Raw genomic sequence first — 26454 nt, 5'->3', positions numbered from 1 at the left:
TAGAGGAAAATTATATTTTTCAAACATTTTATATTCAGCAATTTTTTAAAAAGTACAGTTTTCCACGGCTATAGTCTTATAAAGGACTTGACTGAAAGTTTGAAATAAAAAAATTAAGGTACTAGAATAACTGCTGTCTCTTTCATCAGCATTTTCATATAGAAGAATCTGAGTTGGCATGCACACAACTTCTCTTGTTGTCACATACCTGTGTTTAGGGAAAATTGTACCTATTTTACAGAAAAATCCCAATACACATACTGTAATAAGCTTGAAACAATGTTAAAAAGACCAGTGAGAATGGCACACAAAAGTCACTTCTTTATAAATAATTAACTGGAATTCTTGATCAGGTAGTGCACACAGGGTGGTCTGGTCCTCAGGGCTTTGCTCTCTAGAAGAAGACCTTTAAGTACTTTTTAAAAACTTTCGCATCAGGTTGCTGAAGCGCTTGACAAAACTGAATTATTTCTGGAGCTACTTGCAAGGAGGGCAGGTATTCTTGTTGAAGATACTGCACACTCTGGGCCCCTTCTGAGATGGATGGTTTTCAGTGTCACTGAACACTCAGATAAAGCCAGCACTGTCTGCGCATCCGCCAGGTCAAAGGTCTGCTTCAAAGGCTCCAGGAAACACACGGGCACGATGTGCTTATAAACAAAATCAACAAATCCCACTGGTCCATCTTTATCTCCCCAGAGTTCTACCAACTTTGAGAGGATGATAAAACACGTTTTCTGTGCAATTAGATCTGGATATTCAACTGCTTCTTGGATAACAGTGACCAGCACTCTTTCCACATTCTCTGCACCCTGGTTGGCAATGATGGCGCTCATCCCGCTGCCCATGACTGTCTGTAGGAAGGTGAAGTAGCTCTGGCGCAGCATCTGCTTCTCCAGTGCTACACACTGGTCGTTCTCCTCGGCTAGCGCAGCAGCACCTCGAAGATGGTGTGCAGCAGGGGCATGAACATCTGCTGCAGGAACGGCGACACCTGCACCTTAAATTTAGCTGTAATCTGGTTGATAAGAGGAATGAACTCCTGGAGGTCTTTCGCTTCACAATCTTTGAGCATGTGTTCTGAGGCAGATGGGATGAATGGAAGAACTTCTTCCTCCAGGCAAATAATCATTCGATGAAGGAAAGTGCGAACTCCACTTCTGAGAATGTCCTTTTGTAAGGGACAACTGAGGGCTGGCAAGAATGTCTGTAAGCAGTCCAGATAAACTTCTGAACAGCCACATTGTTTCACAGTCTGCTTGTTGCTGAAAGCTTTGCTGGTTTGACTGGCAAACCCCACTGCATGGTTGAGACCTTCTGCTAGAGAGGCCTGCCTTCCTTCATCTCTTGCCAGCATCAACTTCCCAGCGTGGCCAGTAGATTCCTCATTAGGGCCTGCTTTCTCTCAGCTGGGTATTCACTGTTGACAATCAGTACTCCAACTGTCTCATAGACAAACAGCTGGTCATCACTGCTCAGCAAGGACTGGTAACTGTTCTCAGGTGGAGAAAGCTCTAATAAATCTTGTATTCTATTCAAAATATCTTCAATGAAAGGATTCATTTGTTTATTGAGAGATTTGACAAATCTAGAAAACAGGTACATGGTCCTGCTCTGGACTTTTGCACTGGAGTGCCGCAGACCTCTGTGATCTAAGAAAGCCATTAGTACACATGGAACGTGTTGAGGTTCGACTGTGAAAAACTTCTCGTATCTAACAACCGTTTCAAAGAACTCTAATGTCACAGACGTGTGCTGATAGGAGCTGACTCCTGACGTTACCAAACGTTCACATCTAGCTTTGGAAACGTCTCCTGAGAAATGAGCACCGTGAGACATGGGAAGAGCTTCAGCCAACATATACAGCAATCTTATCACCACTTCCATGTCCATGAACCGCATGGTCTGCCAGTTCTGCAGTGTAGAGCTAAACACTCTGCCAACAGACACCAGCAGCAATTCCGGGGAGACCTGAGCCAGCCTGTCCAGCAACAGCTTCAGTTGTTTTCTGTATTCTACAAACATGGCTTCATCTTCACCCTCATTTTCAAAGTTATATTCCCCATCATAAGTCAATTTTTTCATAACGGCCAACATGATTGCGTCCACATTAGCTTTCTGCTGATCCGAGAGCACCGTGAGTTATTTCAAAATATGAAGATAATCGTAACAGAACCCAATAATGTTGGAAGAAATGTCGTCATCCTCATGGATCAGGAGCTGCAGCATCAGTGCCACTTTCGTTTCAATTGCTTGCAGTGCCCTTTGAGCATTCTTAGGATCTTATTGAGTATATTCATTAGTGATATTGCTCTATAATTTTCTTTTCTTGTTGGGCCTTTCCCTGGTTTAGGGCTCAAGGTGATGTTTGCTTGGTAGAATGTGTTGGGTAGTATTCCTTCTTTTTCTATATTTTGGAAGAGGTTTAGTAATATAGGTACTAGTTCTTCTTTAAAGGTTTGGTAGAATTCTGTCGTTAAGCCATCTGGTCCTGGGCTTTTCTTTTTAGGGAGATTTTGTATAGTTGATGCTATTTCAGAACTTGATATAGACCTGTTCAACATTTCCACTTTGTTCTGGCTAAGTCTTGGTAGGTGGTGTACTTCCAAGTATTGGTCGATTTTTTTCAGATTTTCATATTTCTTTCTTTCTTTTTTAATTAATATTAAATCATAGCTATGTACATTAATGCGATCATGGTTCACCATACATTGGTTTTATAAACAGTTTGACACATTTTCATCATAATGGTTAGCATAGCCTTCCTGGCATTTTCTTAGTTATTGTGTTAAGACATTTATATTCTACATTTACTAAGTTTCATATGTACCCTTGTCAGATGCACCGCAGGTGTAATCCCACCTATCACTCTCCCTCTGTCCATCCTCCCCCCTACCTTCCCTCCTTCTTCCCATTCCCCATATTCTTAGGTTATAACTGGGTTATAGCTTTCATATGAAAGCCAAAAATTAGTTTCATAGTGGGGCTGAGTACATTGGATACTTTTTCTTCCATTCCTGAGATACTTTACTAAGAAGAATATGTTCCAGCTCCATCCATGTAAACATGAAAGAGGTAAAGTCTCTATCTTTCTTTAAGGCTGCATAATATTCCATGGTATACATATGCCACAGTTTATTAATACATTCGTGGATCGGTGGGCACTTGGGCTTTTTCCATGACTTAGCAATTGTGAATTGGGCTACAATAAACATTCTGGTGCAAATATCTTTGTTCTAATGTGATTTTTGGTCTTCTGGGTATATACCTAGTAGAGGAATTATAGGATTGAATGGCAGGTCTATTTTTAGATCTCTAAGTGTTCTCCAAACATCTTTCCAAAAGGAATGTATTAATTTGCATTCCCACCAGCAGTGCAGAAGTGTTCCCTTTTCTCCACATCCATGCCAACATCTCTGGTCTTGGGATTTTGTGATATGGGCAAATCTTACTAGAGTTAGATGGTATCTTAAGGTAGTTTTGATTTGCATTTCTCTGATGATTAAAGATGATGAGCATTTTTTCATATGTCTGTAGGCCGTGCGCCTGTCTTCTTCAGAGAAGTTTCTCTTCAAGTCCCTTGCCCAGCCTGCGATGGGATCACATGTTCTTTTCTTGCTTATACGTTTGAGTTCTCTGTGGATTCTGGTTATTAAACCTTTGTTGGAGACATAACCTGCAAATATCTTCTCCCATTCTGAGGGCTGTCTGCTTTCTTTCCTTACTGTGTTCTTGGGTGTGCAGAAGCTTTTTAGTTTGATCAGGTCCCAGTTGTGTATTTTTGAAGATACTTCAATTTCCCAGGGGGTCCTCCTCATAAAATACTCGCCCAGACCGATTTCTTCAAGGGTTTTCCCTGCACTCTCTTCTAGTATTTTTATAGTCTCATGTCTTAAGTTTAAATCTTTAATCCAGTGGGAATCTATCTTAGTTAATGGTGAAAGGTGTGGGTTCAGTTTCAGTCTTCTACAGGTTGCCAGCCAGGGATTGCATTAAAATTGTATATTGCTTTGAGTAGTATGAACATTTTAACAATGTTGATTCTTCCCAGCCATGAGCATGGTATGTTTATCCATTTGTTAATGTTTTCAGCTATTTCTTTTCTTAGAGTTTCCTAGTTCTCTTTATAGAGATCTTTCACATCTTTTGTTAGATAAACTCCCAAATATTTCATCTTCTTTGGCACTACTGTGAACGGAATAGAGTCCTTAACTATTTTTTCAGCTTCACTATTGTTGGTATATATAAAGGCTACCCATTTATGAATGTTGATTTTGTAATCCAAGATGCTTCTGTATTCCTTGATCACTTCTAAAAATTTTGTAGTAGAATCCCTGGTGTTTTCCAGATCTACAGTCATATCAACTGCGAAGAGCGAAAGTTTGATCTCTTCTGACCCTACATGGATACCCTTGATCGCCTTTTCTTCCCAATTACGGTGGCTAAAACTTCCATCACAATGTTAAAGAACAGTGGAGACAATGGGCAGCCTTGTCTGGTTCCTGATCTGAGTGGAAATTATTTCAGTTTAACTCCATTCAATACAGTATTGGCTATGGGTTTGCCGTAGATGGCCTTTATCAGTTTAAGAAATGTCTCTTCTGTACCAATTTTCTTAAGTGTTCTGATCATGAAGGGGTGCTGGATATTATCAAAAGCTTTTTCTGCATCAATTGAGAGAATTGTATGGTCTTTGTTTTTTAATTTGTTTATGTGCTGAATTATACTTATGGATTTACGTATATTAAACCAGCCTTGAGACACTGGGATAAAACCGACTTGGTCATGATGTATAATTTGTTTGATGTGTTGCTGGATTCTTTTTGTTAGGATCTTGTTGAATATTTTTGTATCTATATTCATTAGTGATATTGGTCTATAATTTTCTTTTCTTGTTGGGCCTTTTCCTGGTTTGGTGATCAGGGTGATGTTTGCTTCATAGAACGTGTTGGGTAGTCTTCCTTCTTTTTCTACCTTTTGGAACAGGTTGAGTACTATAGGTACTAATTCCTCTTTAAAGGTTTGGTAGAATTCTGACGTGAAGCCATCTGGTCCCGGGCTTTTCTTTTTAGGGAGATCTCATATGGTTGATGCTAGTTCAGAACTTGATTTGGCATGTTCAACATTTCCACTTGATTCTGGCTAAGTCTTGGAAGGTGACGTGCTTCCAAGTATTGGTCAATTTCCTTCAGATTTTCATATTTCTGAGAAGAAAGTTTCCTGTAATTTCATTGTAATTCATTAAGGATTTTTTGAATTTCTGAGGAGTCTGTTGTTATTTTGTCTTTGTCATTTCTGATTGATGAGATTAGAGATTTTACTCTTTTGTTCCTATTTAGGTTAGCCAAAGTTTTATCTCTTTTATTCACCTTTTCAAAAAATCAACTTTTTGATTTATTGATCTGTTGTATAATTCTTTTGTTTTCAATTTCATTTAATTATGCTCTAATTTTGGTTATTTCTTTTCTTCTACTGGGTTTGGGTTTGGAATGTCCTTCCTTTTCCAGTTGCTTGAGATATCCCATTAAGTTGTTAACTTCCTCTCTTTCCATTCTCTTGAGGAAGGCTTGCAGTGCTATAAATTTCTCTCTTAGGATTGCCTTTGTGATATCCCAGAGGTTCTGATAATTCGTGTCTTCATTGTCATTTTGTTCCAAAAATTTGGCGATTTCCTTCTTAATCTCATGTCTGAACCAGCTATCATTCAGCATAAGGTTAATTAACTTCCATGTTTTTGTATGAGTGTGCAGATTCCTGTTGTTACTGAGTTCAACTTTTATTCCATGGTGGTCTGAGAGGATACAAGGAATAATTCTATTTCTTTAAATTTACTGAGGTTAGACCTGTGACCTAAGATGTGATCGATTTTGTTGGGATGAAATGTTCTGTAGATGTCTGCTAAATCTAAATGTTGGATGGTTTAGTTTAAATCTAAAATTTTCTTGCTCAGCTTCTTATTCGAGGATCTATTCAGCACTGCCAAAGGAGTGTTGAAATCTCTGACTATTATGGACCTGGAGGAAATCAAGTTGCTCATGTCTGTTAGAGTTTCTCTTATAAAATGAGGTGCATTCTGGTTGGGTGCATAAATATTCATATTTGAAATCTCATCATATTGAGTATTACCCTTAACAAATATGTAGTGACCATTCTTATCTTTCTTTACTTTTGTTGGTTTAAAGCCCATTGTGACAGCAAATAGAATTGCAACACCTGGTTTTTTCTGATTACCATTTGCCTGAAATATGGATGACCACCCTTTCACCCTGAGTCTATATTTATCTTTTAACATAAGATGTGACTTTCGTATGCATCAAATATCTAGCCTGAGTTTTTGTATCCAGTCAGCTAACCTGTGCCTCTTTAGAGGACAGTTTAAGCCATTCACATTAATGGAGAATATTTATAGGTCTGGTAAAATTTTGGGTATCAAGTTTTTCAAAAGTCCAGTGGACAATTTTACTCCTTTCACCATTGTGGAGGTTGGAGTTTGATCAAAAGTTTCTGAGTGAGTTAATTTTTGTGGTAGAGGTTTGGGACGGTCATTATGGAGGATAGGTCTGAGAATATCCTGGAGAACAGTTTTGGTTATGGCAAATTTCTTCAACATATGAATGTCATTAAAGTGTTCAATTTCTCCATCATAAATGAAACTCAGTTTAGCTGGGTATAGGATCCAGGGTTGAAAGTTATTTTGCTTTAGGAGATTAAAAGTCGATGACCACCCTCTTCTGGCTTGAAAGGTTTCAGCAGAGAGACCTGCAGTCATTCTAGTATTCTTCCCTTTGTAAGTAATAGATTTCTTGCATCTAGCTGCTTTCAGAATTTTTTTCCTTCGTATTGACACTAGTGAAGTTAATTATGATATTCCTGGGTGATGTCTTATTCGGATTGAGACATGTTGGGGTTCTGAAACTGTCTGCCATCTGGATTTCAGAATCTCTTGACATATCTGGAAAATTTTCTTTCATAATTTCATGGAGAAGGGCCTCTGTGCCTTGCGAGGCCACTTCATCACTTTCAGGGATTCCAAGGAGGCGGACATTAGCCTTCTTCGAATTATGGCAGAGCTCTCTAAGAGAATGATCTGTTTTTGCTGTCCATTTCTCTTCTTCTTTGAGAGTTTGGGAGCGTTGAAATGCCTTGTCTTCAATGTCAGAAATCCTTTCTTCTGCCAGCTCCACTCTGTTACTGAGGGATTCTACTCTGCTTTTCAGATCTTTGAGGGCTGCAAATTCTTGCTTCTGTGCATCAAAATCTTTGGTGGTTATGTCTTTAAATTCATTAAATTCTTGAGACAGTTTTTGAATTTCTCCTTGAATTTCTAATTCTGACTTTTGAATTGCTCTTCGGATTTATAATTCCAAATTTTCCTCCATTCTGTTAATCTTGTTTGCAATCCAAATTCTGAATTTGATTTCTAACATCTTGGCCAGCTGTTTATGAATGGGATCTTCAGTTACATCTGCCGTATCTTTTTTTTGGGGGGGGGTTGATCTATTCTTGTTATTCATGTTACCAGAGTTTTTCCGCTGATTGCGCCCCATGATTACTTTACACCATTTGTTTTTTTCCCCTGGAGCCTTGTTGAGGACCTGTGCAGGGCTGCGGCCTGAGATATTGGTGACCTATTTGATGTGGTGGGGCTAAGTGGTTCTGTCTTGTTTTCAGCTGGTCTCTGTTCACCACTAGTGAAACAGTTACTCTGGGTTGAAGTATCAGCTGTGGAGAAATACCAGCAATTAAGTCACCCCGCCCTCCACAGGCAACAATTGGAAAAGGAAAATCAAACCTTCCTACAACCACACACCCAGGGCACCACTGGAATAGTCCTCAGGCGATTGGCTCAGTTTAAAAGGTCCAAATAAATTGTCTCAGTCAGCACCTGTCTCAGGTGGGAGAGTTTAAAAGGTCTCTGGCAACTGGAACTCAGGGGTCTGGTGACAACTCAAATATGATTTGTTCCGGTGCTCCGTGAAGTCCAGAGGACCCACCCAGCATATAGATTAGTCTGGGAAGGTTGATGTCTCCTTCCCCACCTTGTAGATCTGTCACACCCAGTCACTGCTAGCCTCGCAGGGCTGTGACCCAGTCAGTTGTCTCCAGTGAGCAGATACTCCAGAGGTTTGCACCTGCCTAAATCACAAGGAAGTCTGTATCTGCTCAGCCAGGCTGCTGATCTCTGCCTCTATCCTGCAGGGGGCGGTGAGGCCTATCAACCTCGGGTGCTTGATGGAGGATGGGGGGTGTTAACTCAGTTCCAGCCCTGCCCTTGATTGATGTTACTGGCAGAACAGAACAACCTTGTGGGAGTTTTTTTTTTGTCCCTGCTAAATTCCTCTGCAGAAGAGGGGCTGGTTTGAGTTCCCAGAACCTGTGCCTCCAGCCCTGTCTTTACTCCTGCAGGCTTGTATTCGCAACACGGTTAGCTGTCAGCTCTATCCTCCTGTCCTCTTTTGTCTATAGAGTTCCTGGTCAGGGCATGAGGAGGCCCGGTGGGTGATGTAGCGTGTCTCTGCGCAGCTCTTACCTGGGTCCGGGAGGGTGCGGATTGTGGGTGCTGGCACAGCTCTTCTGGAGGTCCGGGTGGGTCCCGATGCAGCTTTTACCGGGTCCGGGAGGGTGCCAATCACGGGTCCTGCGCAGCTCTTCCAGAGGTCCAGGCAGGTGCCGATCGTGGGTCCCGGTGCAGCTCTTCCAGAGGTCCGGGAGGGTACTGATCACGGGTCTTGACGCAGCTCTTCCGGAGGTCCGGATCTAGAGAGTATTATCTTATGTGATGTGTCTAAAGAATGGCAAAGCAAACACTACATGCATTCAATATTAAATTGGAAGTAACCAATCTGCTGTCATAGTCCCCGATGGATGTCAGACTCAACAGAAATCAACCACAGAGGAGGAGGGAGGGGTTGGGTGAAATTATACCTAATGGGTACAGTGAACAGTATCTGGGTGATGGGTACACTTATACCCTGGATGCAGTTCGTACAAAAGCTGTTACCCCTGAGATTAAAAAAAAAAAAAAAAAAGAAAATGAAAATTTGTAGGATGCAATTAAAGCAGTATTGAGACCGAAAGTCATAGCACTCAGGTTGTTATACTTGGAAAAAAGAACAGTCTTAAACCAATAATATTAGCTCTCATCTTAAAAAATCTAGGAAAGGAAAAGGAAAGTAATCCCAAAGCAAGCAGGATGAAGATAAGAATAATGGTAAAAGCAGAAATCAGTGAAATTGAAAGTGCAAAATAATGGAGATAATCAAAAAGAAAGAGATTTTTCTCTTTGAGAGATTTATAAAATGGACAAACCTGTAGCATGTCTGATAAAAGAGAAGGAAAAAACACACAGATTATCAGTGTAAGGAATAAAATAAGGAATACCACTGTAGACACTACAGATATCACAAGGACAATAAAGTAATACTAGGAGCAACTCTACACACACAAATTCAACAACTTAGTAGATATTGATTAAGTCTTTGAAAAACCCAACCAACCACAAGTCACTCAATATGAAATGGATAATTCTTTTTAATTTTTCTTTTTTGGGGGGCAGGGGGTCGATACAGGGTCTTCCTGTGTTACCCAGACTGGTCTTGAACTCCTGGCCTTAAGCAATCCTTCTGCCTCAGCCTCCCAAAGTGCTGGGACTATATGCATGAACTGCTGTGCAGGTGAAATGGTTAATTTGAATAGCATGGTGACTATGATGGAAGTTGAATTCATAATGTATAAACTTCCCCCTAAGATCTTCAGGCTCCGGTGGTTTCCCTGGAGAATTCTACCACATATTTATAGAAGAATTAACACCAATTCTACATAATCTCTTAAAGAAAATAGTGGAAAGAATACTTTAGAATCTAGTAATATCCTGATAGTACGAACAGACAAAAATGGTACCAAAAAGAAAAGTCCAGATTAATATCTTATGAATATAGTTGCAAATTTTTTAAATAAAATATTAAGTAAACTTCAGTGATATTTAAGGAGAATATATGACCAAGTGAGGGCTATTTCAGAGACAAATCACATTTCAGATCAATTGATGCAAAAATCCAAAACATTCATGATTTTCAAAAATCAATAACTTCTTCAACTGGTTAGAGAACATACACATTAAACCTATAAGAAATTTCTTATTTAAGGGTGAAAGACTGAATAGTTTTTTCGTAAAATCACAAGCAAAGCAGAAATATTTGATCTTACCACTCTTACTCAGCATAGTGTACTGAAAGTTCTAATCAGTGCAGATAAACAAGGAAAGGAGATGAAGGGCATACAAATTGGGAAGGAAGAAATACAACTATCTTGTTTGTAAATAACAAGATTACTCTGAAAATCACAAAGAATCCAAGTATAACTACTTTTATAATTGAATACAACAACGTGGCTGGATGTAAGATAAACTATAAAAATCAGTTGTATTCCTATGTACTAGCAATGAACATGTTGATATCAAAATGAAAAAACTGAATACTATTTATGATTGCTCAAAAATAGGTTATACATCTAAAAACCACCTCCAAGCTTTGTATGCTAAAAAGTACAAAATGATGATGGATTAACTCAACAAAGAAATAAATGTAGAGACTTACTGTGTTCATGGATCAAAAGATATAGTACCAACTCTTTTTGAGTTGATATACAGATTTAATGAAATTGCAAGAAAAATTCTAGCAAGATTTTTGTAGATGTAGACAAGATTATTATAAAATTTGTATAGAAAGGAAAGAGAACTCGAATAGCTAGAACAATTTTTAAAAAGAATAGTAAAGTGTTAGAAATCAGCCTACTTGATTTCAAAACTTATTATATAGCTTTAGTAATCAAAATTGGTGTGATATTGGTAGAAGCGTAGACTGATAGATTGATGGGAAAGAATACAGACATAGACCAACAAAAATATTTGACAGGAGTTAAAAAGCAGTTCAACAAATGATGCCAGAATAATAGTAAGAATAAAAAACTTCAAGCTAACTCACATATTGTATACAAAATGGATCATGGATTTAAATGCAAAAATATAAAAATTATAAAACTTTTAAGGAAACAGAATCTAGGGATAGAGGTAGAGTTCTTAGACTTCACTCCAAAAGCACTTACCATAAAAGAAAAAAATGAGAAATTGGACTTCCTCAGATTGAACACTTTTGCTTTGCCCATCCTGGTGAGAACGTAGAATGATAAGCTAGAGTTGGAGAAGATGTTCACAAATACATACCCAACAAAGGCATATTATCTAGAAAGACTTTTAAATCTCAACAGTAAAAAGTAAACACCTACTAAAAATAGGAAATGAGCAAATGACACGAAGAAACAATTTTCCAAGCCAAATATACTGATAGCATAATAAGCATATGAAACAAATTCACATTGTTAGTCATTAGAGAAATGCTAGTGAGGATGTGGTGGGAATGTAAAATAGCAAAATGGTATATAGTCACCCTGGAAAACAGTTTGGCAGTTACTTTAAAAAGCAAGCATGTTTTTATATATAATGCCCTCCTAGGTATTATGGCAGAGAAATGAAAAGTTAGTTCAGGCAAAAATCTCTATATAAATATTTATAGCAGCCTTATTTGTAATTAGCCCCAAGCTGGAAACAACCTCAATGTCCTTTAACAAGTGAGTGATTAAATAATCTGTGGTACATTTGTACTAGGAAACATTATGCAGCAATATACAAGCAACAGCTTGAATGGATCTTCAGAGATATATGCTGATCCCCCAAAGATTCTATTTATGTAATATTCTTAAAATAATAAAATCATAGAAATATAGAATAGATTAGTGGTTATTTGGAGTTAAGTAGGGAGTAGGGTTTGAAGTCAGTGGGTATGGCTATGAGAAGGCAACTTGAGGGATCCTTATAGTTTTAGAAATTTGGATCTTTACTGTCAATGTCCTGGTTGTGATATTGTATATTGTTCTAAGATGGTTACCATTGGGGAACTGGGGAAAGGGCACATGTGTTATGTCTTTATTATTTCTTATGATTGCATGTGTATGTATAATTCTGTCATAATAAAAATTTAAATAAAAATTTGTGATGAAGCACATTTTATTTAATTTTTAGTTTCTTTTTTCTCTTACATGTATTCATACATTATTTACCAAGTATAGACCTAATAGTTGTCCTTTTTTGTCTGTTTTTAGATATTCTGCTTATTTTTCTGAACATCTGAATTTTAGTATGACAGGTGCATCTAAGGTTTCAAATTTGTCAGCTCCTATACAGAATTTCTTAATGAGGAAAAAAGGCATAGCTTTATTTATATGAAATTTCCCTAATCCTCACTTAACTGTTATATGTGGCAAATATAATTTTGAAATTCAGGGAGCAACCGTATGTGTTTAAAATACCCATTACATACATTATATTGTATATCATAAAAATACCATGTATAGCTTTTTTAGTTTATAAAGTACTTCAAGCTTTGTATTTTTTGCTTTTCCTGGCATTGACTTCCTTATATGCATGGAAAGTCACTTAGATGGTAGCTACATATGCCTAATTCTTTTCGTATAAAATCTTATACCATAACCTCCATTTAAACCAGTGATTTCCATTATGAGTACTGTTTACAATCTTTCCTCTCTTTCATCTATAACATGATGGTTTTTATTTACATTCTTAAATGCCACTTTCCTATTAGCTCTTCAGTAATTGTTCAGATGCTCTATTCATTGTGACAACATGAAACAGATTAAGTTATTTAGGAAACTGCAAACTTCCTAATTGTGAACCATTTTACCAATTTAGGAGATTGACAGGTGTGCATTAGATTAGAAGAGACTCTTCTCATTGGCAAGTATGAAATTGGACATTTGAATAGTAACTTTGAAAAACTACCAACTTTGGAATAGTTCTTTGGAGAAAATATAGAGAAGCCCTATTTTGTTAATTCTAATTCAGTGGTTCTCAACCTGTGGATCGCAACCCCTTTGTAACAATGAAAATACATCCTGCATATGAGGTGTTTACATTATGATTCATAACAGTAGCAAAATTATAGTTATGAAGTAGCAACGAAAATAATTTTATGGTTGGGGGTCACCACAACATGGGGAACTGTGTTAAAGGGTCACGGCATTAGGAGGCATTAGGAAGGTTGAGAACCACTGCTCTAATTAAAGGAGTAATGTTCCTTGCTTATCATGTGCAGATGCTCAATTCTTTTTAAGAAGTTTTGGAGTTCCATTGTTGGGTAAGTAGTGTGGTTTACTTCCTTGCTCACTAATGTAGTACTCCTAGTAGTCTCTGGTATGTGAGGCAACTGAATAAAATGATTGGATTCAGGGCAGGTTAGGAAAATAATTTAAATTATATACTTCTTTATAACTAGTAAAATGACTTGCATTTTATTTGTTTTCTCTTAAAAGTTATGCCATGCATTAAAATTAAATGTACAAGTTAATTAAATCATATTCTTTGAATAATTAGCACAGTAAGGTACACAGTTATATGCAGATTGTTCATGTTGGTGTTTTTCTAACAAAAGTGATGCTTATCTTAAAAGTGAAATTCAAATCTTTTCCTGATCAATTACCTTAATAATAGAGGAAGTCTGCAGTTTTTTTTCCTTCTTCTTCTTTTTTTTTGTCTAGCCAGGTAGGTAAGTTGTAATTTCAAGCAGTTTGGTTTGCTAAGAATGATTAAGACACCATTCCCTTTGAGGTTTACCCTTTTGCTTCTAAGGTACAACTGTTTATCATCTTGGGTCAAAGGTTATAAAAAGTAGTCATCAATTAAAGCTTTATTGGTTGTAATTGGTAGTGCTATGAAAGGAGCTAGCCAAATTGAATCTGATAATAAAAGACTCTTTGTTAAAATATTTAATAAATTAACACTCTGTCGTGGAAGGGGGAAGCTAAATTGCAAAGGCCAAGATTGTTAATCATAATGTTTACTTTCTTCAAAAGCACAGACTCAACTACTCCATAATCATTAGACATCAGATTTCTTTCTTTCCTTTTTTTTTTTTTTTTTTAAATCCTACCGACTCTGTCAGTCCCCGGAGGGGATGCTCTTCTATGGCTCGTGCTTGGAATATAGCAGGAGGAGGAAATGCCAAGACAAACATAGGTTATAAAGGCCATCTTAAAAATAAACAGAGCTCTGTTAGAATGTCAGACTGCTTCTGCTCTCTTCAGAAAGGGTCAGAAGTTTATGTAGATTAATTTTGTAGGCAAATTAAGTGATATCAAGAACTGGAGCATTTGGATATAACAATAGTTTTAATGATAAATTATCTATCAGAGCCATTATTCTTTCCCCATATATAGTTTTTTTACAAAGTGTTTTGACAATGTGTGGCTCTTGAATTTTAGGCATTTTTCAAAGCCCTAATATACATTAGTGGATTTGTGACACATATCTCTATGACTCTTGAATGACCTTGTCTTGGGAATTCTGTGAATGGGTTTTTACATGTGGGAATTCAATGTTTCTATATTTAAGCAATAGGGGGCATTTTGGTTTTTTTCCTTACACATGTTTCTGCAGTCTGATGTTTAGGGCATTTCTAATGAGAGAAAATCCTGCCTTGAGCCTGCTGTGCAAATTAGCCATATGGTGAAGTGTAATATCCCGCTGAACATCATTATAGGGCTCTATGAAAAGTACTCCCTTTTTCACATGGAAGCAAATTAAAATGGCCCTTTCAGGTTTTTTTTTTTTTTTTTTTAAACTCTGAATAAACCTGTCTTCACCTGGATGCTATGACAGTTAAAACGGAGTTCCAGCTGCATTTAGGGTGGTGAAATTACAGGCTTTGCCCAAGACCTAATGAAAATATTGCTTCCTGTGGGCAAAGCCGGAAGAACAATGATGTATGCTTCCCTTCTTCTGTCCCTCTCCCTTGTTCTTTCTGTAGTTGTCCTTAGCTGCTTCTCAATCTAAGGGTTAATTTCTGTTACTGTGTTGGGTAGAAGGACCCACTCCACTCTCCAAAGGACTGCATACCAATTTCTGCCAGGCAAGACCCACTAGTTCAAGAGCTGTTTAGACAAATAAGGGCACAATGAATATTTAATAAATAGGACATAAAGTGTGTCCTTTTTTGCCTGCTGTGTAGACATATTACACATGTGAAGTAGTGTCCCAATGTAAATATTTTGTTTTCTCTGCATTGCTAGGAATGTAGATGCCACTATGTTTAAAAGCATGGGGCTCATTAATAGTTTGAAATGTTCCAGGTGTCTTTGTATATGATGTACACTGTTACCTTTCACAAAGAAAAAGAAATCCATAGAGAGTCTTTCATCTCTTTTCTCTTTTCCACTAGTTTCTCTTTTCCCTTAAGGCTGGGATCACATGATCCTGACTTACTTGATTACTGGTATGCATTTGTAACTTATCACAGCTAAAATTTGGCTTTGAGCTTTGTTAGCAGTAAATTTTAACCTCTTTTACAGATAAAAACAAAACCATTATGCATTTGTGCACATTGAGTAGCAATACAAGATTTTGTGTTTCTTATGATTATATACAAGTTAGTATTTGAACACATGGAGAAGTAGTCAAGGTTATCACTTGTGTTTTGTTTTTATTTTTAAACCTTTATTGAAAGCCATATTAGTTCCACCATTTGTATGGTGACAATTTATAGCACGCATTTGAAGAAAAGGAATGGTATTATGGAGTAAAGTAGATCATGCTAAATTATGATGGAGAATGTATCTTTGCATGCAAAATTCAATGGAAAGAGTATATACAATATGATCCTATATATGTAAGTATATATCAAATTTCTATCCATTTAGGATAGGAAAACGTCTTGTAAGTGAGTACACCAAAAAGTAAGCAGTAGTTATTTTGCAGTGGCTTTATTGGCTTTTATTTTGTCTGTTTATCCGATTTGTGTTGTCTAATCTTTTTGCAAGTCACCTATTTTACTTGTGTAACTAAAAATAACTTAAAAAGTCAATGTAGAAAACATAGCTATAAACAAATGGTTAAGAAAAAAGAACTATTTCCAGCATAGTCTGAGAAGTTTGTAATTTCCTGGTAATTAATCTAATTGCTAGTATTAATGATTAGACTTTTTGGGAAACAGCAATGGGTTTTAGAGCATTTGACCATCAATGCACTTCCCCAAGTATAACAATAGGGTGTGATATCATATTAAGTACCCAGTGAATAAGAGGTTAACAGCTTGAAGAGTACTTCTTTCTCTTGCTTTAGCATTAAGTAAAAATATAATATTTGCTGTAAACACTTAGTTCTTATATAGTTTCTTTATAACCAAATGATAATAAAATTGTGGTAGGGATTTATTTATAATAGTACAGAATGTAGTATTTGGATTAAATTTTAGATGGCATGTATATATTTAACATAAAAAATGTTAAACAAAGCCTTGATTGGATTCTAAGTCTTTCTTTCATTTTCAAAATACTTTAGATGCATAAAAATCTGAAACTTACAAATAAGGCTGATTTGATAGTTAGCATTTCGTCTAAATTTAAGTAATTTTTTTTTCTAATTGTTAGGCTGATTGATGGATTGAGAAATTTAGTTGTTGGTTTCTGTTTTATTATTATAAGGAAATAAAATGCTGTACCTTAAGAGTCAGAAGGCAACTTTATCCCTCTCTTATTTTATGCCTTCTGTCTTGAAATACAATCCTGAATCTATGGATACATCAGTTAGTGTCTCTGTCCATCTGTGCTGCTATAAAAAACTACCACCAATTAGTTAATTTATATACAATAGAGATTTATTTCTAATGATTTTGGAGTTTGAGAAGTCCAAGATCAAGGTGATAATAGGTTCAGTTGTCTGGTGAATGCTGCACTCTGCTTCTAGGATGGCACCTTGTTGCTGCATCTTCTAGAGGGAAGGAATGGAAGGTAGAAACATTTTTTTCTCAAATGGCAGAAGAGATGAGAGGGGGCTAACATACCCCCTTAAGATCTTTTATAAGGGCCCTAGTCCCATTCATGAGGGCCCACCTTCATCACTTAATCATCATTTAAAGGCCCAAACTCATTACCATATTGGTTATTAAGTTTTAGCATATAAATTTTGGTGGACATATTCAGACCGTAGCAGCCAGCATCCCCTGTGGTATGTGGATTTTCTATGTTAAGGTTCCCAGAGTGTGGGGTAAAGGAGGTAGAAGGATACGGGGATTTTTGGTGGCAACACAGTTCATCCTGTGTTGGAGAATACTCAAAATAAGAGTGCCCTATAAGGACACAGCTGGGAAGACCCAATATTACTCTGGTTTACATCCACTTCAAGAAGTTTACTTCTTTAAATGCTGAGAAATGTGTGGGAAGAGAAAGCCCATATTTCATGTGAATTCAGTAGGCCGGTTGCTTGCTACGCATCGGAGTCAGTTTGTGGATTGCCTTTGGCACAATCTTAAATTTGGATACGTCAACCTCCTGTGAGTTGTTGCTTCCATAAGGATATTAGCTAGATCAATGGTGAATGGGCCAAAAGCAAACCAAGCCTAAAAGAAAGTACTAGTCTAGAAAGAATTCCTCTCATTTAAAATAGAGCAATTAAGGAAACAAAACAATATAAAATAAAATGAGATATGAGAAAACTTAATAGAAAAGACCAAGGAATACCATCTTAAAATTTCAGAGGAAACATGATCCTAAAAGTTACTTTTTACAGGAACCAGCAGGAAGTTCTAGAAAATTATTTGGTATAAAGAAGGCATTACCTTTATGAAATAGGAACAAAATAATTTAAGAGAACAAATATAGAAAAATAACAGGATGAGATATATAGAAAAATTACAAGAAAATGGTCATTGCAGTAGGAGATGAAGTGTAAGTATAGAAATGGAGCAGTACAAGTAACTATGGTTTGATATTTTATTCATACTTTTGTTTATTCAAAATTGAATGCCTAGAATGTGCCTCATCCTGTTGTAGGGTTATAAACACAAGAATAGATGTGATAAACTAGAAACTTGACCTCACGGAGCTTTCATCCTAATGAGAGAAAATAGACAATAAACGAACTACATAGTATCAGATTGAGATGTGTACTATACAAAGAATTAAAAGGGGTTTATATTAGGTAAGACTTTCCATTTTAAATTGGGTAATAGAAGAGATTTTTCAAAGTAGATGACATTCGAAGTTATATTTGAATGATAAGAAAGAGCCATACATTTCCTTATTCCTGGTGTCCCTTGTTTTTTTTTTTTTTTTTTGCAGTTTTTGCCGGAGCTGGGTTTGAACCTGCTACCTCCAGTATATAGGACCGGTGCCCTACTCCTTTGAGCCACAGGCACTGCTGCCTTAGGGTTTTTGTGCTAAGTTCTTTTTTACTTTCATTCTGCAGGCATTTCTTAGACTATCTCCTTTTATCCTAGGGCTTTGATTACTATCTCTGTGCTACTGATTCTGAAATCCATTATCATTAGGGAAGCCATTTCTTCTGACCTGCACATCCAGCAATGCCAGTTCCCAAACACTTGGCACTTGGAAATTGCCAATTAAATACTGTCCAATTTACAAGTTATCATCGGTCTTCTCAAATATAGTTAATTCTCATCATTCTTGGTAGTTATGTTCTACAATGTCACTGCAAACACTGAGTTAGTGAATACTGAGCCATTGTGTCTAGGGGAACTACAGGGCTCATTCCCTGTGAGCTTCTGGTCACATTTTTATCAAGTGATTAATGTGTAACTTTGATTTGTGAGGTTTTTTTTTAAAGATGCTTTAATATGTTATTGATTTATTAATGTTGAAGAACTCTATACTCATGCCTGAATGAAGCTTACATGTTTTTTTCTCTATAAGGCATATCACAGACTTCTTGAGCTTAGAAACATCAGATAGCACTTTACTACTATGATTGGAGGCCATTTTAAATAGCAAAAACACCAAGAAAAAGCACAAAAATGCAAAAAACGTGGCACTGGATAGACTGTGAAAATGATACTTGTTTACAGTATGAAAACTAACAAAAGGCTGAGAATTGCCTTATTTAACCTTAGCTGGAAATATGTGCATTGGGCAACTCAAATTTTTTGCCATGTGCTTGTCTATGTATGACCATGCACTAGCTATGAGTATTGATTTTAGGGTTGCTGATCAATTTTAGTTAGTGGGCAAATTTATAAATAAGAATCTGTGAATAATGAAGATGATTGTTTATTCCTTCTACTTATGTTTTCTCTCTCATTAAATGATACCACTGCCAAACCAATTATCCAGGGTAGAAACTTTTATCAGCATTCTTTTCTTCCTATTCTTCATCACCTATATCTGGTTAATTACCAGTTTGTAACCCCTGAATATATCTAAGATTCCGGCTGATCTTTCTGAATAAAATTTGCCCCTTCCAAAATGTCTGAAATGCTTATGGTCGTTAGAGTCCAAATAGCTTTTTTTTTTTTTTGAGACAGTCTCACTATGTGGCCATTGGTAGAGTGCTGTGTCATCACGGCTCACAACAATCTCCAACTCTTGGGCTCAAGTGATTCTCTTGCCTCAGCCTGCCAGGTAGCTGGGACTACTGGCGCCCGCCACAACACCTGGCTAGTTTTGGTTGCAGTTGTCACTGTTGTTTGTCAGGCCTGGGCTGTATTTGAACCCTCCAGCTCCGTTGTATGTGGCTGGCGCCCTAGCCGCTGAGCCACAGGCACTGAGCCCCAAATATCTTAAAATAATTTACATAGCCCTCCAACCTCACCTCTTATCAGCACTGTTCTTATACCTGAAGTTCTAGTTATGGAGAATTTCATTGATATGATGCGTTTTAAAATTTGAAACTCTTTGTTTATATTAGGAACATTTTTTCCCTTTCTCATTACCTGGCTTACTCTTCTATCTCATTCTTCAATTATGAATATAAATGTTATTTTTTTCTGAGAAGCTTTCTCTAATACTTCCCCCACCCACCACACGTTACGCACGTACACAAACACATAACACTGATAGGATTCTGTAGTTCATTTGAATATAATTTTTTTTTAATTGCCATTCTTTCCCCCTTGACTATAAATTCAGTGAAGATAGGGATTATTCTTAGTGCCTATTGTATCATATTTAGTGTATATTAAGTGACTTTTTTTTCTGTGAGATTGTATGTATGAATTACCACAAAATGTTTGAAGCACTGTAATACTAATGATATAAAGTAGGAAAAAACCCTTTTACTTCCCTGCTTATTATTTTATATCTATTTGCTTATGTCTTCAATAGCTTTTTGTTTTGTTTTTATTTTTTAAAGACAGAGTCTCACTCTGTTGTCCAGGCTAGAGTGCTATGTTAGCAGTCTAGCTTACAGCAATATTAAACTCCTGGGTTCAAATGATCCTCCTGCCTTAGCTTCCCAAGTAGCTGGGATTACGGGCTTCCTCTGCCATGCTAGGCTAATTTTTCTATTTTTAGTAGAGCCGGGGTCTTGCTCTTGCTCAGGCTGGTCTCAGACTCTTGAGCTCAAATGATCCTCCTGTCTTGGCCTCCCAGAGTGGTAGGATTACAGGCATGAGCCACCATGCGTGGCCAGCTTTTTTTTTTTCCCTCCCACATTTTTTTGGTATTATTAATATAAGGGTAAATATGATTGGCTATATTGTTTGCATGTGTTAGGTAGCATACCAATTATAGTTGAGTCCTTCACCCAGGAAGTGTGCCATATATCCCAACATTGTATACATAAGGTGGGAGCTTACTGAACTCCTGCCTTCCTTCCCCCTTTCCCTCTCCCCTACTTGAATTTGTGTTTTTCTCTCATGTGGGCCGATAGTTGTTAATCTACTAGTTTCAAATTAATATTGAGTACATAGGATGTTTGCTTTTCCATTCTTGATATTCTTTACTAAGGAAAACGTTCCTTAACTCCATCCAGGTATATACAAAAGATGTCAAGTCTCCATCTTTTTTGGAGATACCGTAGTTTATTAATACATTCATGGGTTGATGTGCTCTTGCTTTGTTTTCACATCTTAGCATTTGTGAATTGAGCTGCTATAAACGTTTGAGTGCAAATGTCCTTGTGATAAATGAAATTGTTTTCTTGTCCGTAGATAACTAGTAATGGGATTGCAGGATCAAATGGAAAGTCTACTTTTAGCTCTTTGAGAATTCTCCATACTTCTTTCCAAAAAGGCTGTCCTAGTTGGCAGTTCCACCAATAGTAAGTGTTCCCTTCTCACTGTACCCATGCCAACATCGGCAGCTTTGGGACTTTGTGATGTGGGCTGTTTCTACTGTTTGTTTTTTTTTTTTTCCTATAATGTTAGTGATTTTTCTGAAAGAGCTTAAAGTTGAAGTGAAATCCCTCTAGTTCATCTAGTGACCTATTTGTGAATAGGCAGATACTTCATCAATTACTTAGTTGGATTGGTCAAACATCTACTTCTCCAATTCTGTCTTTAAGCATTGAGTTAACAGACTTGGCAGATGGAATAGGATAATCAAAGGTGAATTTATTTAATAGCCACTAAGGAAAATTCAAATTGTTTTTGTAAACTGAAAGCCAGACCTACTAGATAAATTGGTCTTTTCTTTTGTTTTTATTCTAATGAAGGAATTTTCGAAAGGCAAGATATATCCAGTTTAAAATTAAGTACAGAGGTTCATAATTTGATTTTTATATAATATCTCACATATTTTCTATCATTCATAACAAAAAATTAAATTAGTGTGTATGGTCTAATTAGAAAGAAAGCTTTCCATAAATTCTGAAGTATTTCTTGGCTTCAAAGCATGTTGAATATGTAATGTCACACCAGAACAATAAAGGTCCTTTAGGGCTGTTAACATTAAACCGTAAAGCCCTTCAGTGTGTAGAGAATGTAATTAACATTTAATAATACCACTATGCTATGAAATGCTGACAAGTTGGGAATAACTTTAACAAACTAAATAGCAGTTTCTACTTCTTATTTATTAAGTGGAATCATTTGCTTCCTTACTAGCTTATGAACTAAGAAAGCCTTTGAAATAGCTATCCTAATGTTTAATTTCTTTTTATAGGCAGAAAAACTCAGGTGTATATAGTTGTAATCACTTTAGAATTTAAAAACCTTTGTTTTTAAGCTACATGGGGGTTCAACAAACCATGACCTCTGGGCCAAATCTAGCCTACTACCTATTTCTGTATGGCCTGTGAACTAAAAATGGTTTTTACATTTTTTAAATCAAAAGAAGAATATTTCATGACAGGCAAAAATTATATGAAATTCTAGTTTCAGTTTCCACAAATAAGATTTTATTAGAACACAGCCACACTTACTAATTTATATCTTGTCTGTACTTTTGCATTACCACAGCAGAGTTGAGTAGTTGCCCGCCAAGCCTGGTATATTTATTATCCTGCCCTTTCCAGAATATGTTTGCCAACTCCTGAGCTACTAGTGTGTTTACATGATTTAGTACCTTAAGTCAACTTTCCCAATTTAGAGTCAATTTAGGAATCTAACAGAAAAATCATGTTGAATAGCTTTCTCAAATTTTCTGGAAGGCAGGAGAAAATGATCTGTTCCTTGAAGTTCATAATTTTTCAGATGGTCAGGGCTTTCACTTTAATCATTGATTTTATCTTATTTATTTTTTATTTGTGTATTTAATTTTAGCTCACAACAACAGAAATTTACTATTTCTCCCAGTTTGGGAGGCCAGAAGGCCAGAATTAGGGTGCTGAGAGAGCCCTGCTCTCTATTCTAACTTCTGGTGGATTCTCTGTAATCCTTGATTTGTAGCTAACTCCAGTCTCTGTCTCCTTTGAATGTGACTGTCTTCCTTCTGTTTGTATCTTCACCTGGTGTTCTCCTCTGTCTGTGTGTGCCTCTCTATTTTTTTGTAAGATGCAGGTCTTGCTGGGTCACCCAAACAGTTGTGCAGTGCTCTGATCATATCTCACTGCAATCATGAACTCCTGGCTCAATCAATCCTCCCACCTCAGCCTTTCGAGTAGTTAGAATTATGGGTGTGTGCTACCACACCTGTTAAAAAAAATAGGTTTTTTTTATTTGTAGAGACTGAGACTTACTATGTTGTCTAGGCTGGTCTCAAACTCCTAGGCTCCAGCAATCTTCTTGCCTTGGCCTACAGAAGTGCTGGGATTATAGGCATGAGCCACTGGGTCTGGTCTCTTATTAATTTTTTAAGTAAGCACTTGTGTAAGTACTTATTATTTATCAAGAGTCTGTTCTAAAACGTTTATAGCTCTTCTGAATCCTCATTTCAACCATATGAGATTGGCATTTCTACAAATGAGAAAACCATAGTACTCCTATTAGTGAAAGTTAAATAGTGAAAGACTGTAACTTAAATTAGTGGGAGGGAATTTATACAATCATTTGTGGCAGTTATACATCTAATAAGGGGTAGAGACATGACTAGAATATCATCATCTGGTTCCAAAACCAGCACTCTTTACTCGTGCGGTATTTTATCATTTCCCTTCTAGTCTTGGTTATTTATTACAGGAAAAGCTTTGGATTAAGAGTAGAATTTAATAATAAGAAGGACATGATATTTTTAAAACTTCAAGCTTATTTTAGTTTCCTAGAGTTGCTTTAACATAGCACCACAAACTTGCCACTTTAAAACCGAAGTGTATTCTATCCCAGTTTGGGAGACTAGAATTCCACAATCAAGGCATCAGAAGGGCAGTGCTCTCTCTGAGACTCTGTATGGATTCCTTTCTTGTGTCTTTATAGCTGCTGCTGGTGACTAGCAATTCTTAATATTCCTGGGCTTACAGCTGCATCTCTCCAATCTCTGGTCCTGTTGTCATATGATATTCTCCTATGTGTCTATCTCTGTGTCTGCCTTTGAAGGACATTGGTCATATTTTATTAAGGACCCACCCTATACTAGCATAACTTCATCTGAATTTAACTATTTATATCTACAATGACCCTATTTCTAAATTAGGTCACACTCTGAATTGTTGGGAAGGACATGAATTTTGGGAGGCCGCTATTCAACCTACTGTAGAGCTTATGAGCCAGATCTTATTCTCTGTTAAGCTCAAAAATCCTAAATGAAAATTGTGCACCAAGGATTTCCAGGGTGTCATTTCTATTTTGGAGGTTTAATCCTATGTTAGATTATAAAGACTGATTTACTTTTTACAGTTCCTGCCTTTTGCATGCTCCCCATTATTCCTTTGCTCATGATTCATTTGAAGTCTGGTTTTTATTCTGAACATTTTTCTTCTGGAGTGGTCTGTGAGTTCATTAAGTAACATTTCCTCACCTGTTATTATAACCTATGGAAAGGTTGGTTTACCTTCATTCTTGTGAATTTGGGATAATTGATTCAGAAACCAGCTTTGATGTGCTGATGAGTTCTGGAAGTTTCCTTATAAGGATATTTGTATCCATCCTTTGTAAGTAAGGTTCAATAACTGGTTATAGTTATTTATACTTTCTAAGGTAATTATTATCATCATTAAAATGGCAGATTTTAAGAAACATGTTACTATCTCAAATTCCAGACCTGAGACCTTCTGTTTTCCCTTGAAATACAACAGCAATTGGTCAAATTTTGTCAACGTATTTCCATTGTTTGTTATACAGGGTGCCCAGGAAACATTTGAGAATTATTACCGAAAACAGAGGCGAAAACAGGCCCGTTTAGTACTCCAGCCTCCATCTAACATGGTAGGATTACACCTTCACTTTTCTCACATTTTCACTTTTCTTCTTGGTTATCTTTTTATTGGGGGTGGAGGGAGAATGTGTGTTTACTGTTATTCTGAGACCACTTTTGGTGGATGTGATTTGCAGTGAGAAAACGTGTGGATGCTATGTGTCAGGCATTATTCTAAGTACTAGATATGTATTATCTCATTTGATCTTCATTGTACTCCTGTAGTGTAGGTACTGTTATTATATTTACTTTATAATCTAGGAAACTAGCCTTAACAGATTAAGTAACTGTTTTTTTTTTTTTTTTTGTAGAGACAGAGTCTCACTGTACCGCCCTCGGTAGAGTGCCGTGGCGTCACACGGCTCACAGCAACCTCTAACTCTTGGGCTTATGCGATTCTCTTGCCTCAGCCTCCCGAGTAGCTGGGACTACAGGCGCCCGCCACAACGCCCGGCTATTTTTTTGTTGCAGTTCGGCCGGGGCTGGGTTTGAACCCGCCACCCTCGGCATATGGGGCCGGCGCCCCACTCACTGAGCCACAGGCGCCGCCCTAAGTAACTGTTTTTAACTTTGTATTAATGTAACAAAACAAACAATAACTTTTTCTACTTTGCTTTGTTGCAGCATGAAACTTTAGATGGCTATAGGAAGTATTTCAATCAAATTGTAGGGTAGGTATATATTTATATTTAAATGTATATACTTTTAACATGTAGAGTTATGAAACTTGGAAAAATAAATCAGTTTTTTCTTGGGAAATTCTTTTTGTTTTTAAATCCTTAAGGTGAGATTTAATTTTGCTTTTTCTAATGGTTTAAAAGAAATATCCCATTTCTTTCAATATTATATTGGTAAAGGGTACTTTTTGTGAATAAAGGTAGAAAAACATTGAATTGTAATCTTATCATACATGATGTTTTGTTTTTCTGTTCTTTGTAAGCTAGAATGAAATAATCAACAAAAGTTGGCTTTTTTTTTTTTTTTTCTAAAAGCTAGTAAAGGATTTTAGGCTTAGCAGGCCATACGGTCTCTGTCACAACTATTTAGTTATGTTGTTGTAGTGTAAAAGCTGCTAGAGACAATACGTAAATAAGTGAGCATGGTTGTGTTCCAGCAAAACAGTCTTAATAAAAACAGGCAGTGGGCCAGATTTATCCAAAGGGCTATAGTTTGCCACCCTCATCTGGAGTATACATAGGGGTATGGAAGAGGAGTTCCCAAATATATAACCCAAATACAGGCAGCTTGTTCTAACTGCAAAATAATAACTGTGCAGTTAAAAGAAAATGAAATAAATGGAATGCTTCCTCCAAGTTTTTCTCTTTTTTTTTTAGTTTTAGATTGTTTCAATGTAATTAATAGTTTTGATTAAAATTGATTATTAAAATATCCTAATACAGCTTTGTTTTCATTAATATGAAACAATTAGGGAAGATAGCCAACTCTACATTTTAAATGCATAGTAACAAAAAGCCACAACAATTTAGTTATGTTCAAAAATATGTTTGCTTTTTTTTTTAATCTTTATGTGATACTTTTCTAATAACACTTTGATGAGAGTCCACCTAAAGGGAATTATTTTGGTATTTAGTGTGTTAGTTTCTCATAAATACATCTGTATTTCAGCTTTCTTTGACTCCTTCAAATACATGAGTTTTTCAATTTTTATTGGGTGCCTGATTTTTTTAATATAGTGAAATTAGCCTCTATCATCTTTATACATTTTTCTCTTTTAGATAAATAGCAGGGCTACCATTTAATAGAAATTTAACTCCAACCTCTGTAGAAGTTGTTAAGAAGTTATCATGATCATGGATATAATTCTTAGTCTAAGAAATCTGATTTCATTTTGATACTAAACAACTTTAT

General features: G+C 36.5%; 1 protein-coding gene and 1 pseudogene across 1 annotated transcript in view; one reads left to right on the top strand and one right to left on the bottom strand.

Moving 5' to 3' along the window:
* The window catches only part of EXOC6B (exocyst complex component 6B), a 782024-nt gene that overhangs the window by 368610 nt on the left and 386960 nt on the right, over nucleotides 1-26454 (top strand). The window contains exons 9-10 of the mRNA XM_053587825.1: nucleotides 24513-24596; nucleotides 25210-25256. Of these exons, the coding sequence (XP_053443800.1) occupies nucleotides 24513-24596; nucleotides 25210-25256 (131 nt within the window). The remainder of the gene's footprint in view (nucleotides 1-24512; nucleotides 24597-25209; nucleotides 25257-26454) is intronic.
* LOC128583362 (exportin-T-like) lies at nucleotides 380-24093 on the bottom strand (annotated as a pseudogene).

Source organism: Nycticebus coucang, chromosome 4, assembly GCF_027406575.1.
Source record: "Nycticebus coucang isolate mNycCou1 chromosome 4, mNycCou1.pri, whole genome shotgun sequence".
NCBI classification, from domain to species: Eukaryota; Metazoa; Chordata; class Mammalia; order Primates; family Lorisidae; genus Nycticebus; species Nycticebus coucang.
Note: the sequence above shows the minus strand (reverse complement) of the source record. Positions and strands in the feature narration are given on the sequence as shown.